The 17,754-nt window shown below is 40.0% G+C and overlaps 1 protein-coding gene and 1 non-coding gene across 2 annotated transcripts; one reads left to right on the plus strand and one right to left on the minus strand.

Moving 5' to 3' along the window:
* Nucleotides 1–2,959: 2,959 nt before the first annotated feature.
* LOC132399312 (small ribosomal subunit protein uS5) lies at nucleotides 2,960–10,831 on the minus strand. Its single transcript, XM_059979557.1, has 8 exons — nucleotides 10,702–10,831; nucleotides 9,692–9,829; nucleotides 9,498–9,587; nucleotides 9,295–9,402; nucleotides 9,024–9,197; nucleotides 3,755–3,914; nucleotides 3,296–3,387; nucleotides 2,960–3,084 (listed from the first exon to the last, which is right to left on the minus strand). Exons 2-8 carry the CDS (start codon nucleotides 9,824–9,826, stop codon nucleotides 3,004–3,006), a joined length of 840 nt encoding a protein of 279 aa, XP_059835540.1. The 5' UTR covers nucleotides 9,827–9,829; nucleotides 10,702–10,831; the 3' UTR covers nucleotides 2,960–3,003.
* A 2,276-nt stretch (nucleotides 10,832–13,107) lies between these two features.
* On the plus strand, nucleotides 13,108–13,237 carry LOC132400153 (small nucleolar RNA ACA64). Its single transcript, XR_009514187.1, has one exon. It is a non-coding gene; the product is annotated as a small nucleolar RNA ACA64 (small nucleolar RNA).
* The last annotated feature ends 4,517 nt before the right edge of the window (nucleotides 13,238–17,754 follow it).

Below are 17,754 nucleotides of genomic sequence, written 5' to 3' on the forward strand. Positions count from 1 at the left end.
TCCCTCAGTCTTGTTCACTGCAAGGAAGAAGCCCAGCCTATCCGATTTCTTCTTTCTTAAAATTCTCTAATCCATACATCTAAATCAATATTCCCCTGCACCATCTCCAACACAATCACATCTGTCCCTAATTGATCCACTCATTAAATTTCTGCTACTCCATCACAACTGACTGTTTCTTTAACTGAATGCACTGGTTCACTTAATGATGTTTTCTGGCCTAATAATTGTTCATTTAGTTTAAAGTGCTGTTCGTAGACCCATACCTTTCTCCTCCGAACCAAATTTAAAATCATGCTCATTGGCTGTCTAGGAGGCTGGACAAATATGCAAGGTGGACAGTAGCTGGGGAAAGTTTCAACAACCAACTTCATGTTTATTCAATAAAGATAAACCCTCAAAAAATGGCATTTAGCCATCCAATCTACCTCTATACAATTTTCCAGCCTTCTACCATACCTATGCCATCTTCAACTTTAAGGGAGGTTAAATAAACAAAAGGAAACTTAAACAAAAGTAAATGTTGCAACAGAAATTAACACATAATGCACCATCTTCAATAAATGAGTAATGTAATAAGTGAGAGGCGACATGGTAGTTAGCACAACAGTTTATAGTGCAGGCAACCCAGGTTAAATTCCCCTTGACCATGTGGGTTTCTCCCATAGTCCAAAGAAGTTCTGGTTGGTGGGTTGATTGGTCATTGTAAGTTGTCCTGTGACTAGGTTATGATTGGGGGGGGGGGGGGGGGGGAGGAAGAAATAGTGAACAGTTTGGTTTGAAGGGCCTATTGCACATTGTATGTCAATAAATAAATGGAGCTTCAGTAGGTTTGTGGATCAATAGAATACATTGAATTCTACATTGCACAATAAAGATGAACATACATAAACCAAGGAACTTGTATGGATCATAAGGATGCTGATGCAGGGCACTTAGTCATAGATCTATTACAAAATACAATCTATAAAATAATTATTTTTTATTGAAGTGTTTGCAAATTCAATAACTGCCATTCAACTAAAATAATCAGATGAAAATTCAGAGCACAAAAACCATGGAGCAATGTAGATAGGCATTTTCTGGAGCAAACGAAGGCAGGCTCAAAGGGACAGCCAATAATTAGACTCAGGAAAGGGAGAACAGATTTGTGGACTGGAAATAGTTTATTTAGCAGGTCCTTAAAGCCATGCCACCCGATTAACCCTAGCCTATTAACAGGACAATTTACAATGACCAATTAACCTACCCAGTACATCTTTGGACTGAAGAAGGAAACTGGAGCACCCAGAATAAACCCATACATTCCACAAGGTGGACCCGAACTCCATACAGAGGATGCCAGGATTGAATGCTGAGCTGTAATAGTGCTGCCCAAAAAGGAGTAAAGAAACATAACGAGAGTAGACCCCTATGCTATGTATATATACATACATACACACACACACACACACACACTAGTATGTTCATAATTATTCTGCAGATGGGTTGTGATGAAAATCCAAGAAAATCCCCGTTTTACACTTCAATTAACTAGTTTTGATGAAACATTTTGAATATACTCAAAATTAATACAATTACATATGCAAATAAAACATGGTAGATGGTAGCACATCCCAGCTAGCAGAACCCCATCAAAAGACAGACACTCAAAGTACACCCTTTTGTTAGTGTTGAAGGAGGCTCCATGAATATATGACCAGGTTAAGTAACTAGGACTCTTTATGGGTCATTTCATATTGACTCAAGGCAGTATATAGTGATATATACATGGATAATAAATTTAACTATGCCTTGGGTAACAAACAGCTTTAACAATGTGCTAGTAGTGGAAACATTCATCTTAGCAACACATACATAATGCTGAAGGAACTCAGAAGGCCAGGTAGCATGTACGGAAAAGGCTTTTTGGGCTGAGACCCTTCATTAGGACTGGAGAGAAAAAAGATGACAAGTCAGAGTAAGGTGAGGGGAGGAGAGCAAGTAGTGAAAGGTACTGTAGTAGGTGATGGGTAAAACCGTAAGGGAAGGGATGAAGAGCTGGGAAGTCAGAGGAATCCGATGGAGTTCAGAAGACCATTGGAAAAAAGTGGAGGAGCATGGACTGTTAATCCATGGCTTCTTCTACTGCTGAGGCCACACTCAGATTGGAGGAGCAACACATTCCATCTAGGTAGACTCCAACCTGATGACATGAACATTAATTTCTCAAACTTGGTAATTCCACCCCCACCATTCCCCTCTCTCATCTGCCCATCACCTCCCAATGGTGCTCCCCCCTCCACTTCCCTTTCTTCCATGGCCTTCTGTTTATCAAGATTCACCCTTCTTCAGCCCTTTTATCTCCTTTGCCAATCGCCTTCACTCCTCCCCTTCCTCCAATCACCTATTTGGCTTTCCAACATCTGCAGATTTTCTCTTCTGATTGGAACGTCATCTGTCTTTCCCTATGAGCTTTCAATAGGACAGAGAATGTCCCACACCCAATTGATTTCACAAACCACAAAGTATCAGTTGGAAGTTAAATTGTGTACAAGTCTTATTTCCTGAAGATTGGTTATCATTTTTAATTCATTACTATTTTTTATTTTAGTGATACTGTGCAATGTAGGCCCTCGGAGCTACATCACCCCAGCAACCCTCAAGAAACCAAAATAACCCTAACTCAATCATGGGACAATTTACACAGACCAATTACCCCGTCCAGAGACATCTTTGGGCTGTGGGAGGAAACCAGAGAAAACCCATGCATTCCACAGAGACTCATTTCATAACTCCTGATTGATACCCAACAGGGCCAACGGGTATTTTATATCAAATTTGATATAAAATGCAACTACATTTGATATTACCTATACACCCATGCCATATAAAAATAATTTGACAAGTAATTTATAACTTCCCACATGACTTTATTCATAATCTATTTCTCATCATAACAGAACACACTAACACAAGATCATGAAAAAATGATTTGATTTTATTTCATTCTTTCATAAATGCTTATGTTGCTGGAGCAACAGCAGACTGGGACCTCTGAACAGACACACGGGTGTGAGTTTTGGCCAGGTGATCAGTGAATTCCTAAAAAGGAAAAACAAACAAATGAAAATTGGCAATGCTGACTAATGAAACAGATACAGCACTAAATACAAACTAAAGTCTATCACCTAAAAGTTAATTTATTATACATTTCAATTTAGTACTGGCATTGAAAAGATAAAATGACTGAAATTAAAATAATTTGCAAATCATTTTATTTTTACAATCATGATCCACTAAATTGACTAGTTACCTGGTAAGGAGCCTTGGTAAATACAGTCTCTTTCCAAAGATCTGGGGTCAGATAGCTGTAAGTCTTAGAGATGGCATCAAAGGTTGCTTTAGCTGTAAATAAGCAAAACAAATTATGACAGTTCAGTTAGTTTCAAAAATGAAACTTAATTCAGTGTACACCTTAAAAAAACACCCATTTTGTCCCATTTACCTATTACATACCAGCATGTTAAAATTATGCTGAACTGTGAGAACAAAAAATATTTTATACTGAACACAACCAAGATATGAAGTCACAACATTTATAATGGCCTCCAACTATTAATTAACATTGGTGTCAGTAAACAAACAATTTCATATTGTTCTACCTTCAAAGAATTACACAACTCCAACACCAAGTGATTCACAACTTTTCGCACAAAAGTTACATATAAAAATAAGGAGAAAGGCTTCTGCCAAGATCAGGACTCTGACTTACCAAAGTTGCCCAGTGTAGCTGTGCAGCCTCTGGCTGAAGTGTAGCAATCATCAATACCAGCCATCTGGAGTAGTTTCTTGGGTACCGGTGCTGAGACTATACCAGTTCCACGTGGGGCAGGGATCAGGCGGACTAAAACTGAACCACATCTGCCTGTCACCTGTATAGAATACATTTTCAAAATGTAAATGGAACACTTCTTTTAAAAAATTTAATACTTAATATTACAAGATACTCAATGAAAAATGGAGTTGAATTCTCAATAAAAAAAACATCATTATAATGCAAAATGCTTGTTCAAGTTAGTGGGCTCCAGAAAATTTATGCAACATTGTGTAGAACTAAGTTTAATATCACAAACAAAAATGGGTAATTTGGCTGAACTGCACTGAGCAAGATTGCTCCAACTGACCCTGCTCAGTACTAGCATCTTTGGCTTTGACATCAGTGACACTGAAGAAATTGAGTCCTGACACACCTTACAAATAAATGCAAGTTCAGAATAGGGTTCATCAAACAATCTGAAGAACTCAGCAGCATTGGTGGGCAAAAAGAAATGTCAATATTTCAGGTCAAACTTCTACATGAGCAGAGTCAAGTTTATAATGCAAAACATTAAAAATTCCTTCCCAATCCCCATAGATGCTGCTCAACCCACTAAGTTCTTCCAGCAGATACTTTATTGCCACAGATTCAGAATCTGCAATTCCATGTGTCCTTCAGAAATAGTTTCGTCTGATTAATGATCTAGAGCAGTGGTTCCCAAAACAGGTAATGACACACCTCTGGGGGATGTGGGAGCTTCTAAGGTGGCAATAAAAATAAAGGGGATGGTTTAGTGTGTGCTTGGTAGGCAAGGGCACAGTTAAAGGATTACAGACCTAATTTAAGTGAATGACTGTACCATATTTGATCTTCAGTGCCTCAATTGATTACAATGATCATGCAATTATCCAATCTCCTGCTAATCCACCATTCTCTTTAAGACCTTGGTCAAAGCACTTTACAGTTTGAAAAAAGATGTATATGATGAATAAACTCTTATTCAGGGATAAAGATAGCAGAGCTGGTCATCGAAACATTAGTTTCTCCAGCTGGAAGCCCAAGAAAAGTTTGTTCACATTATAGTTGATAAGCAATGTGACTCTTCCGTAATTGGCATATCATGAGAAATCTGGACTGAATATATCTTTTTTTCCAGGCCTGGCCCATGCTTTTTTTGCTGTTCACTGCTGTAGTACAGTACAATATTTGAGGTTCCTTAAGGCTGTCATAGCAGCAGGGGAGATAAAGTATTAAATGTTTCCAGTGGCGTCTTAAGTAGCCTCTGATAACCAGAAACAGTTCCCGGCCTTCATGTGAGGCTTAGCTACTAAACTTGGCAGAATCATTTCTACTGTAAGGGCAAAGGCAGGCTAGTAGTGCTTTAAAACAGTCGCTCCAGGCAGATAGAGCTCAACAGGCATGGCTGGTAGCTCATCTAGAAGGAAAACACTGATCTCAAAACACTGCGGCCTTGTATTCATATCCACTCAGTGAAGGTTTTAGGAATACATTCCAAAGAAAATCTGAGGCAGTCCTGCGTTGAGTTCAACGCCAACTGGCAACTCCTACATTGCTGCTGGTGCCAAACTCTATGGATCTCGGCACTGCATTGGATTTATCAGCTTTCTCTCCATATCGTGCTGCCCTGGCTTGGGTTATCCAATATAGATAGCTGGGATTTCCACGGTTGACCTTGACGAGCAGAGGTGCCAGAACAAATTGATTTGAATTAATGCAATTATTTGTCACTGCTTTGAATTTTCTTTCAGTGTATCATAAGTAAAAATATTTTGTAGTATTTATATAATGTCCAGTGCAAACACCGGGGATGTGGTCTGGGAGCAAGGAGCCGTCAACACAAAAAGATTTGGGAACCACTGATCCAGAAAATGAGGAAGAATCTTGGCTGAACTGTTTTAAATTGCTGGTTTATGAAATATATAGAGGCTCTCAAGAGTGAGGAAAAGGAAGCATGATATGGCAATTTGAGCTTTCATAATTACACTATCTTTTGTCAACAGAACTGCAAGTCCCGTTCATTATACTTTTTAATAAGTAGACCAAAGACAGAGGAGCAGAATGAAGCCATTCAGCCCATCAATTCTACTTCACCATTCCATAAATAAGTCTGATTTATTATCCCTTGCAACACCAATCTCTGCCTAATCCCATAACCTTTGATACCCTGACTAACCAAGAACCTATCAATCACTACTTTAAATAACTCAGTGACTTGGCCTCCACAGCTGTCCATGGCATAGCATTCCAGATTCACCACCCTCTGGCTATAGAAATCCTCTTCTGCATCCTTCTATTCTGATGCTCTGCCCACTAGTCCTAAACTCACCCACAATAGGAAGCATGCTGTCCACATCCACTATCTAGGCCTTTCAATATTCACCAGGGTTTAACAATATCCAGTCTTTCTAAACTCAAGTACAGGTCCAGAGCCAAACATTCCTCATTAACCCTTTCATTCGCAGAATCATTGTGAACCTCTTCTGCACCCTCTCCAATGCCAATACACCTACAGAGCACAAAACTGCCCACAGTACTCCAAGTGCTGTCTGATGAATGCCTTATAAAACCTCAGCATCACCTCCCTGCTCTTATATTCTAGTCCTCTGAAAAGTGGATGTTAACATTGCATTTGCCTTCCTTACCACTGACTCAACCTGCAAGTGAATCCTGTATGAGAACTCTCAAGTCCTTTTGAATCTGATTTTTGAATGCTCTCCCCACTTTATGCCTTTATTCCTTCTGCCAAAGTGCATGACTATACACTCCCCTGCACTATATTCCATCTGCCACTTCTTTGCCCAAACTCCCAATCTGTTCAAGTCTTCCTGCAGACTTCCCACTTCATCAACAATCTATGCAAACTTGGCCATAAAGCCATCAATTCCATCTAAATCATTGAAATACAATGTAAAGTGCTCCCAATATTGACCGCTGTGGAACACTAATCTCATGCAGCAAACCAGAATAGCCCCGTTGTTCTAACTCTTTGGCTCCTGCCAGCCAATCTTCTATCCATGCTCGTATCTTTCCTATAACACCATGTCAAAGGCCTTCTGAAGTAAGCAATGCCACCAACTTTGACCTTGCCTGTTATTTCCTCAAAGAATTCCAACAGATTTGTCACACAAGAATTACCCTCAAGGAAGACATGCTGACTTTGGCATGGCATGTCATCATGCCTCAGAATACCTAAAATCTCATCCTTAACAATGAACTCCCAACATTTTCCCAACCACTGAAGTCAGGCTAACTGGCCTCTAATTTCCTTTCTCCTGCCCATCTCCCTTCTTAGAGTGGAGTGACATTTACAACTTTCCAGTCCTTTGGAAGCATTCCAGAATCTAGTGCTTCTTGAAAGATCATTAATAATACCTCCAAAATCTCTTCAGTTACCTCTTTAAGAACCCTGAGGTGTAGTCCTGACAGACCTTTCAAGTTTCCAAATACCTTTTCAGTAATAGCAACTACGCTCTGTACTGCTCTGACTCAAAATTTCTCATGTACTGCTCGCATTCCATAGTGAAGACTGACACAAAATACTTAAGTTCATCTGCCGCTTCTTTGTCCCATTACTACCTCTCCAGCATCATTTTCCAGCAATCCAATATGCACTCTTGCCTCTATGCCCTTTATATTTCTGAAAAAACTTTTGGAATCCTCTTTTAATATTATTGACTAGTTTACCTTTTTCTCTCCTTGTTTGTATTTGGTTGCCTTCTGGTGGTTTTTTTTTAAAGCTTCCCAATATTCTAAATTCCCACTTATTTTTGCCATATTACATGCTCTCATTTACTTTTATGCTGTCTTTGACTTGTCAGCCATGTTGCTCATCCTCCTTTTAGGATATTTTTTCATCTTTGGGATGTATCCTCTGGCTTCCAAATTGCCTCCAGAAACTCCACCCATCATCCCTTAGTGTCCCCTTCCAAACAAATATAGCAAACTCCCCTTCTCATGCCTCTGCAATTCTCTGTACTCCATCGAAACATTAACTTTACGGTGAACTGCAAACTGCAAGGTGAATTCCATCAAATAATCACTGATTCCTAAAGGTTCCTTTACTTTCTAATCAAATCTAACTCATTATACAACACCCAATCTAAAATCACTTTTTCTCTAGTGGACTTGACCATAAACTGCTCTGGTGTTAGCAAATAGAATATTTTAATCCATATAAAAAGTACATTTGATTGGAAAGACGCAGTTATTACTCTGGACGTGAGGACCTACATTTTACAGCAGGCTTGAGATTTTGCCTGTTTTTTGTTTACCACTGCCACCTGGGATAAGCAGATGAATACATTGCTAAGAAACATTGTGACATTGGCATTTATCCTGGAACAGGCAGGAAGTGCACTACAAAAACAGGTTCCGCACAAATTGGACTCAATTTGATGCAATTTGCACCAGGGCCACAGCAAGACGGATACTGTATGAAAAGATGCAACTTCTACAGACTAAAAATCCTTATCAGAAGTCAGCGCTTTTTATGTTTAGGACCAATGCAGTGAACAACCAGAAAGTGACACACCAGAAATAAAACCACAAAATACTCCTGTCAGGCTGCATACACGGCAAGAGCAAAAAGGTTAATATTTTAGAGAAAAGTTCCTTCATCAGACAGACTGCAGAAGGCAACCACTAAGGAACTGAAAAGGGCAGAAAAAGTCCATTATAAAATGGACTTTTAAAATGCATACACATTAAAATATTGGCAGGGACTGAATCAAAAAAAAGCTAGACAACCTAAAGAACTAGCATTAAACAGTTATGTAAAGTTCTGTTCAGACTACAATGAAAATGGTGAGCAATATGCCTATTATGGTACAAGAAATCCAATGGCTTTGGGCACAGTGCTGCATAAAAATAACATGCACGGCTTATCGTTACATTAAGAGACGTGCAAAACCTATCAGCATCATCTTTTCATACTAGAATATCATTCCTTTTCTCTGTCATAGAGGGATAAAGTACATGCAACTCTCTTAATGGCAGACCAGTGACTTGGACCCATACACACCCCTTAATTTACCCCTATACATACACTTATTCATCTTAATAGAGCAAAAACACTAAAGAATTGTCTGAATTAATTATTTATGTTGTGCCAGGTATTTGCTAAATCACTGCCTTCACAGAACCACAAATATAACTGAAATCTTAATACGTTAAATGAAGAATGCTTATCAGTATGTGAACTTGCCTTGCAAGGTACAGTATGTGGTTTTCCAATTTTGTTACCCCAATAACCACGTCGTACAGGAATGATTGACAGTTTTGCCAGAATGATAGCCCCTCGAATGGCAGTGGCTACTTCTTTTGAACATTTGACACCCAATCCAACATGGCCATTATAGTCTCCAATAGCAACAAAAGCCTGAAAATTTCAAAAAGGAAATTTAAAATTTACTTTTCAAACAAGTAACATAATTCACTTTGTACAATAGTAGTGATCTTGAAACATAAACCCTTACCTTGAACCTTGTGCGCTGGCCAGCACGGGTTTGCTTCTGCACAGGCATGATCTTGAGAACTTCATCCTTCAAGGCTGAACCCAGGAAGAAGTCAATGATTTCAGACTCCTATACAAAAAAAAGCTTTAAACTCAGGACAATGTTTCACATGAGGAATTATAAAAACATGTCATAGTAAGAATATTAAATTGTCAGTACTTTACCTTAATAGGAAGGGAGAAAAGGTAAATTTCTTCCAGAGTCTTTATCTTCATATCTTTCACCAAGCGCCCAAGCTTTGTTACTGGCACCCACTGCGGAGATTGAACACATTTCAGAACTAACGCCACAACAAGAGTTTGTGCATACACACAAAAAAAGTCAAAAGCTATTTCATTTACTCATTTGTGAATCTTACTTCTTTATCTTCAGCTTTACCACCTCGTGCACCCCGGCCTCGACCACGACCCCTACCACGGCCTCGACCACGCCCACGGCCGCCAGAACCGAACCCACCACGAAATCCCCCTCTACCACCGGCGTCGTCCGCCATTTGCTGTAAAGCAAAAAAATAAATCACAGGATGTAGTAGAAACACATTCAGGTTTCAAAGTAGAGTAATATCTACATTCTAGACAGGTCTGCATCAACAATTGTTCACAGTAATGAACCATTTAATCTGCATCATTACAGAAATAAAACTGTTCTAGTATAGCATTCCTTGATCTTATCACACCCTGATATTCCACTATCAAATCATCATCCACTATTACAAAACTCTGGTTGCTATTTCTTCTTTTTTGTTTCGCACTAAAGAAAGAGATTCAAAACTCTGACTCTAAGGGAGTGTCTCTATGGTTGATGTGTACAGTTAAAAGAAAAGGTTAGAATTTTCAGCCACCAATGGATAAGTACTGGCCTATTAATGGACCTTAATGAAATCACTTTAAAATTATTTGCCTGTGTCACTATTCAATCATAGACAATAGCAAATTTATTTACAGAAAATTCCCACTGATTACGATTATGCAGCTGAATTTCCTTTGATGTATCTTTCTACTGAAGCCCAGCCACACGTGAATAGCTCAGACTCTCTTCATAAATCTTAAGTGAAATATAATTCCCTTTAAGGTTAGGGCTGGGAACTGTTTTTCACGAAAGAAAACAGATATAATCCACTACTGTACAGAAATAAAGGCAGCTGCTAATTCAGTCCGGCTCTTGGCCTAATTGGGGCATGGAAGCCTCAGTACTCGGCCAGTATTAAACTCCTTGCCTTCGATTAGATTCGCATCGGGCACAAAAAAGGCCGACAAAATAAGCTTTAATAATTAGAGAAGGGTGCTTCCGGGCCGTGGGTGGGAGGCCTGGAGGGCAGATGACCGGGATATACCACCGATTACCGATCGACCACAACCGACTACTTACGTGATAATTTTCCACAGAAGGCCGAACTCTGGCGCGCTCGTCTATTAAAGCTGCTGAGATCTCGCGGGATTAACCAACCCGAGATTATCTACGGAGACTTGAAGGCCCGGACCGAGCATGGCTCAATTCATCGGCCTTAATCAAGCTCGTATTTTTGTGTTATTCATTGTCGGGGCGGGTGAAGCGGTGTGGTAACGACGTTCAGGGGGGTATAAATAAGGGGGTCGGTAATGCTGCGGCCTTTTGTGTCCCAGAGTGAGGAAGGTGAGGTGATTGTAAATGTCTGACAATTCATTGTATAAAACTACAAATTGCGGTCGTTATTCAACACAGCACTTCGTTATCGAAAACGATTGCTTGCAGTATCAGGTGCTGACATACAAACATATTTAACACGTTATACTACAAAATGATATTCACGAGCGGTTCAAAATTTGATGGTGGGGAAGAATGCTTTCTAATTTTTTTTAAAGGTTACAATGTAAGTGTTTGCACCTGTTGAGCGTTAATTTGTTATGTCTCGCATGTCGTGAAAGGTTCATTTTACGGCAATAGCGTTGTTTAAAGGTACGGAGTATTGTTATCAATAGTGCTGCACAAAACGAAGTCACGTCCATGAACTTTGGAAATCTGATAGTGTGGGGGGGGGATTGTTTCTAATTGTTGAGTGTGGGCCTCTCCCCAATGAGAGAGAAGAGGTCAGATGATGAGGGTCCTTAATAATACATACCATCACTTTGAGCAACAATCTGTTGGGAGAGTGATAAAGGATCTTGACCTGAAAGGTTGTTGACTTTTTTTTCCTCCCAGACATTCTGCATGAACTACTGAGTTCTTCCAGCAAATTGCTGCTCCAGATTTCAGCATTTTGATTTAATATGGAGTTCTATCATCTGGTACCTCCTACCTGGTGTTGATATGTTTTCACAAGCTAGTGCAGGGGTCAGCAACCTTTACCACTGAAAGAGCCACTTGGACCCGTTTCCCACAGAAAAGAAAGCAAAACCCGTTTGACATTTAAAATGAAATAACACTGCATACAACGTTTTGTTTTGCCTTTATGCTATGTATAAACAAACTATAATGTGTTGCATTTATGAAATTGATGAACTCCTGCAGAGAAAACGAAATTACATTTCTGCATGCAACAAAAACATTTTGAACTCCAAAAAAAAGACGTTGGGTTGAAGGTTACTTTTAAGTAAAATACTCAACGTCTATTTGAGTCCTTCTTGTATTTATGAAAAACGCCAAACTTAAATTTGCCGCCGGCAGCAAACCAAAAATAACGTCAGCCAGCTGTCAACCTGGAAAATAAAACAATGAAAACATATGAATATACGTAAAATAATAGGCTATTAAAATATTTATCATACTTGTTCAGGTTGACTCCCACCTGACAATGCAGTCGTATTCAGTAGGGATGGATCGATGCTTAGGGGAGTGACCGGGAAGGATAATGTGTTTTTTTCCTCTCTGAACTCACAGAAGCGTTTCCCAAACGATGTTTGCATTGCGATGATTGCAGAATGTAAATACTCCGAATTTATCATGTAGTGACCTTGTTTGAACTCTCTCAAATTGGGGAAGTGAGACAATGTGCCTTTCTGTAAATCTCTGGCAAGCACTGTCAACTTGCGCTCGAATGCCAAAACATCCTCCAACATGTGCAGGGCTGTACGTCCTTACCCCATTGAAGAGCTGTGTTCAGCGTGTTCAGGTGCGCTGTCATGTCTACCATGAAGTGTAGCTTTTCCAGCCACTCTGGCTGTTCCAGCTCAGGAAAGGTGAGCCCTTTGCTGCCCAGGAAAGTTTTCACTTCTTCCAGACACGCGACAAAGCGTTTCAGCACCTCCCCTCTGGACAGCCAGCGATAAAAACACGTTGCAGCGGTGTGCTACACGCAGTCAGTAAACCGCAGTCAAAGATAGCTTTATTCGAACTAAACAGCCTTGCTTTTAAGCCTCCCTCAACCCACCCCCCATGGGCGCGGATACTGCAAAAGACACATACTCACAAATCCCCGTAGGCTATCTCCCTTAGCCTGAACGCTGGCTAATTGTGAGCCGGTTTGGATGTGTCAGGAAATGGGTCGCCACAACGTCTTATTTAGATTGTACAAGATCACCATAATCTTCAAATTTAGAATTACATTTCAAAAACTAACAAACTAACATAAAATACTTTTTAATTAAATACTGACCAATTATTTCCCAAAGCAACAGGGAGCCACAGCACAGACGTAAAAGAACCACATGTGGCTCCGGAGCCACGGGTTGCTGACCCCCGAGCTAGTGGATACTTCAAATTTTGGATTGATAGCAACAGTTACTAGAAGGACAACAAGCAGTGTTTCATGCTGCTGTCATTGTTTATAGTCGGGTGGCTTGCCAGTTTGAGTGTGGCATACTCTGAAAGTTAACAACAGCATTATCTATTGTTGTTGGTAAGATATGTGTGCCAAAATTAACTGGTATGCTAAGCTTATTGCCCACTGTTCTTATTTGTGGCTGATAAAACCCGCATACCAATAAATGGACATCAAGGAACGGATGTTGAAAACTCAAAAATTGTAAACCCAAGTGATGTACAGAGGATAATGGCTTTTGACAAAAAAAGTTTTGCATAATTGGCAGTACAGAAGCAGTCTTTTTGATCTATTGCTGATCAAATATCCTTCATTCCATTTAAATTTCTGAGCTTGCTGGACACTGGCCTGGTTGTGGGCCTAATTTTCTCTTGGACATTCAGCCCTATTCTTGCCCCACAGTACTGTTCTTTTGCGTTCAGCCACTTGGTTCTGAGCTTTTAACAGCTGACAACTGGCTGTAAGTCATACAATCTTAGTGTCACCTTCTGAACTGGAGTGTGATATCTAAACCCTATATGTTTGAATCCAGTTCTATATTTTAAAAAACCTGTATTTGAAAACTGCATTTAAAGCAATAATCCTGAGATCTTGTCATCGTTTATTAGAAACAATGTACTATTTAACCCGACACAAAATACTGGATGAACTCAGCAGGTCTGACAGCATCCATGGACTATAATTGACTATTTATTTCCATAGATGCTGCCTGACCGGAGCTTCTCCAGTGTTTTTGTGTGTTGCTTTGGATTTCCAGCAAATGCAGACTTTCTTGTGTTTCTTTATGCACCAAACCTCAAACTCAATATTAACCCCCCCCCCCCTTGTATTTCTCAACCATCCCACTTCTGGATATTATAAAGATATCTTCCGGTTCTCTCGATTCCTTTGTTTTATCCACACTTTATTTCACTTTTAATGATTTTCATTTCTACTTTACTGTAATTTAAATACAGTCAGCTCTCCTTATCTGTGGGGGATTCGTTCCGGGACCCCATGCGGTGGACTTTAGGACCCGGCGGAGCTCAGGACCCGCTGCATGCAGTTTTTCTGTTCCGGAAAATGATCACAATTGAAAATAAAGTGATCTGAAAGTGGCGAAATGCCTTCAGTCATTGAAAAAGCATTAGGCTACAGTCAGTCAACAATAGGAACGATTTTAAAGGATAAAGTGAGAATAATGAAGCATGTGAAGGCCCTGCCTCGATGAAAGCTACAATTATTACTAAGGAAAGCAGTGGTTTAGTTATTGAAATACATACGTTTCTTAAGTGTTTTACATGCATAGAAAGGTAAAATATATAGGATATACTAAGACAAACATTTGACTAACTGACACTAAGTAATACCGGATATACCTGTTCTGACTTGGAGAACTTCCAGTGTTTTTTTTCAATTCCCCATCTGCGGTAACCTATGCACATCTTCCCATATGCTTTAAATCATCTCTAGATTACTTATAGTACCTAATACAATGTAAATGGTTGTTATACTGTGGTGTTTAGGGACAAGAAGAAAAGTCTGTACATGCTCAAGCACCAAGGGCTGGAGAGAGAACTTCCGGGATTTCCAAATCCGCGGTTGGTTGAACCCGTGGATAAGGAGTGCTGACTGTATACACTTCTCATCTAGTACCACACTTGAAAAATAATTTACAATCTTGCAACTTGTGCTTTGTTCTTGCTGCCCTTGTTCATAGCTTCTGTGCTTTTTCTCACTGCACCCATTAATTTGACTGGGTGGTCTCTTGGAATTTCAAAGACCTGAACCTTGCATTGTTTGAAACAAGTGTCCTTTGTCCTTCCATCCTCTGTAACTTTATTTTCTCTTCCCAGAGTCATGTTACCTTTGTTCTGATTTTCCTTGAGCTGTTGAGCACTTATATTACACTTTTTATTCAGTAGTTTAAATTGGTTTATTGTCACGTTTGCTGTTGGATGCTATCTATACAAGTAAGTCCATGGCATAATTACATTAAATTAGTACAAGGGAAAAACAATAACGGTGCTGATTAGTGTTGTGATTACAAGTGCAGTGCAGGTAAATAAGGTGCAAAGTTATAAGGTCATTTGAACTCTGGATTCCATTGTACACAAGGTCTGATTAATTGTTAAATTGTAATTTGAAGAGAAGTACTTATTTTTTTCATTCTTGTTACAGGTCTGAAGTTTAGTGGATTGACGTGTGCTCATTGTTTTCACAGGAGCATCACCACAATCTGGCTAATTTGTTAGGTACATCTTCTAACGGTCAAGTGGTACAGTTCTGCCCAAACGGCAGCATGGAGAAGAAATGTGATCTAAGTGACTTTGAACGTGGAATGATTATTGGTGCCAGGCTGAGTGGTCTGAGCATCTCAAAAACTGCTGATCTCCTGGGCTTTTCACGCACAACAGTCTCTAAAGTTTATAAAGAATGGTGTGAAAAACAGAAAACCTCCTTTGAGCGGCAGTTCTGTGGGTGAAAATGCCTTGTTCATGAGGTCTGGAGATTGGCCAGACTAGTTCAAGCAGATGGAAAGGCAACAGTAACTCAAATAGCTGTTACCACAGTGATGTGCAGAAGGGCATCTCTGAACATGCAACATGAATCTTGAAGTGGATGGGTTACGGCAGCAGAAGACTGCACTGGGTTCCACACCTGAGTGGATAATGAAACAATATATTTACCATTCCTGAAATGTATAATGCTCTTAAAACTAAATTAGAGACTTGTACTGAGATTAGATGAAATATGTTAGCTGTTAGAAGTGAAATAAAACAGTAGTGGAAATGTTGAATAGCTTGATGTTTTCGTCATTATTCTTTCAATTGAGCTGTATCTTTTGACCACATTGGAAAACAACCTTGAATTAATACTTTCATTGCTGCTGATTTTCTGACTAATGTGGAAAGGAACGATTACACTTTGTCTTGATGATCCATTTGTCCCTCTGTTCTGAAAAACTTTAATATATAAAGAACTTCATAGTATGAGGAAAGGTGTTTCAGATCATTTTCTGCTTAATTTCAAATATTAGGCACTTGAAGGTTTTATTGCTATAGCTTGGGAATGAAATAAAACCTTGGTTCTTGACAGTTGAAAGCCAGGTGCCTAAATCTGTTATTAGATCACGTAGAGCTGGGGTGATGGAATAAATGGACATCAACCTCTGAAGTACCTGTTGGATCCCTTTCCAAGCATTCTAAACTTGCCAAGCCACATTTTATTGGCAATATCTTAAGTATCTGCGCTCAAGCAAAAATGTAGGGATACAGATGTTCAGAAGTAGTGCTAGAACACTAGAGTTTTTTTAGAGCTAATCATTATGGTACATGAAACCAGCTTTAAAATGGTAGTTGGCATCTACATGCTTTTCAGAAGTAATTCAATCACAATTGACATGAGAAAATCTGTAGATCCTGAAAATCCAAGCAACACACACAAAGCGGGAGCAACTCAGCAGGTCAGGCAGCATCTATGCAAAAGTGTACTGATGACATTTTGGGCTGAGACCCTTTAGTAGGACTGGAGGACAAAGCTGAGGAGTTGATAAAGGGTTGGGGGTGGTGAAGTAAAAAGCTGGGAAGTTGATTGGTGACCATGCCTGCCTGTTCATTGGCAGCAGGGCTGTCCCACAATTTTCCTTTGCTACATCGATGACTGCATTGGTGCTACTTTCAACATCTAAGTGGAACTCGTTGACTTCATCCACTTCGCTTCCAATTTCCACCCTGCCCTCAAATTTACCTGGTCCATTTCTAACACCTCCCTCCCCTTTCTCAATCTCACTAAATCTGGAGACAGCTTATCTAATGATGTCTATTGTAAACCCATGGACTCGCAGCTACCTGGACTATGTCGCCTCTTAGGCTTTTACTTGTTTAAAAACACAATCCCCTTCTCTCAATTCCTGTCCCCACAACTGCCCTCAGGATGAGGCTTTTCATTCCAGAATGAAGATGTCCTTCAAAGAAAGGGTTTTCCCTTCCTCCACTATCCATATGGCCCTCAACCATGTCTCTTCTATTTCAAGGACATCTGCTCTCTCCCTATTCTCCCACCACCCTACAAGGGATAGGGTTCTTATTGTCCTCCCCTACTGCCCCACCATCCTCCACGTCCAGCAGATAAAAGTCCACAACTGCCATCTCCATTGGGATTCCACCATCTTTCCCTCTCCCACCCCTACACTTTCTGATTTCCACAACTCTCTGGTCCATTCGCCCCTCCGCATTGATCTCTGCTCCTGTCTAGAACAAGAGTTACACCACCTCCCTCACTACCAATCAGGGCCCCAAACGGTCCTTCCTGGTGAGCTGACCTGTGAGTGCTGGGGTTATATACTGTGTCTGGTGCTAACAGTATGGCTGGTATGTCAGTGAAAGGCAATGCAGATTGGGAAACTGCTTCGCCAAGCAATAATGCTCCATTCGCCAGGAAGAGTGGGATCTCCAAGTGGTCACCCATTTTACTTCCACTTCCCATTTCTCCAGCCCTTTTATCACCTTCACCATCAACTTAATTCCTCCCCTTCTCCCATGAGAAGTTATCAAGCTAAACCATAGATGGTCTTCAGACAATCTTGCATTTCCAGCATCTGTATTATTTTGCTTTTGGGTTTTCCCCTTAACCATGTTGGCATTAGTTTGAACTGTTTATCCCAGATGATCACCCAAACTGCCAAACCTTTATATTCAATGAAT

The sequence above is a fragment of the Hypanus sabinus genome, chromosome 9, assembly GCF_030144855.1.
Source record: "Hypanus sabinus isolate sHypSab1 chromosome 9, sHypSab1.hap1, whole genome shotgun sequence".
NCBI lineage: Eukaryota > Metazoa > Chordata > Chondrichthyes > Myliobatiformes > Dasyatidae > Hypanus > Hypanus sabinus.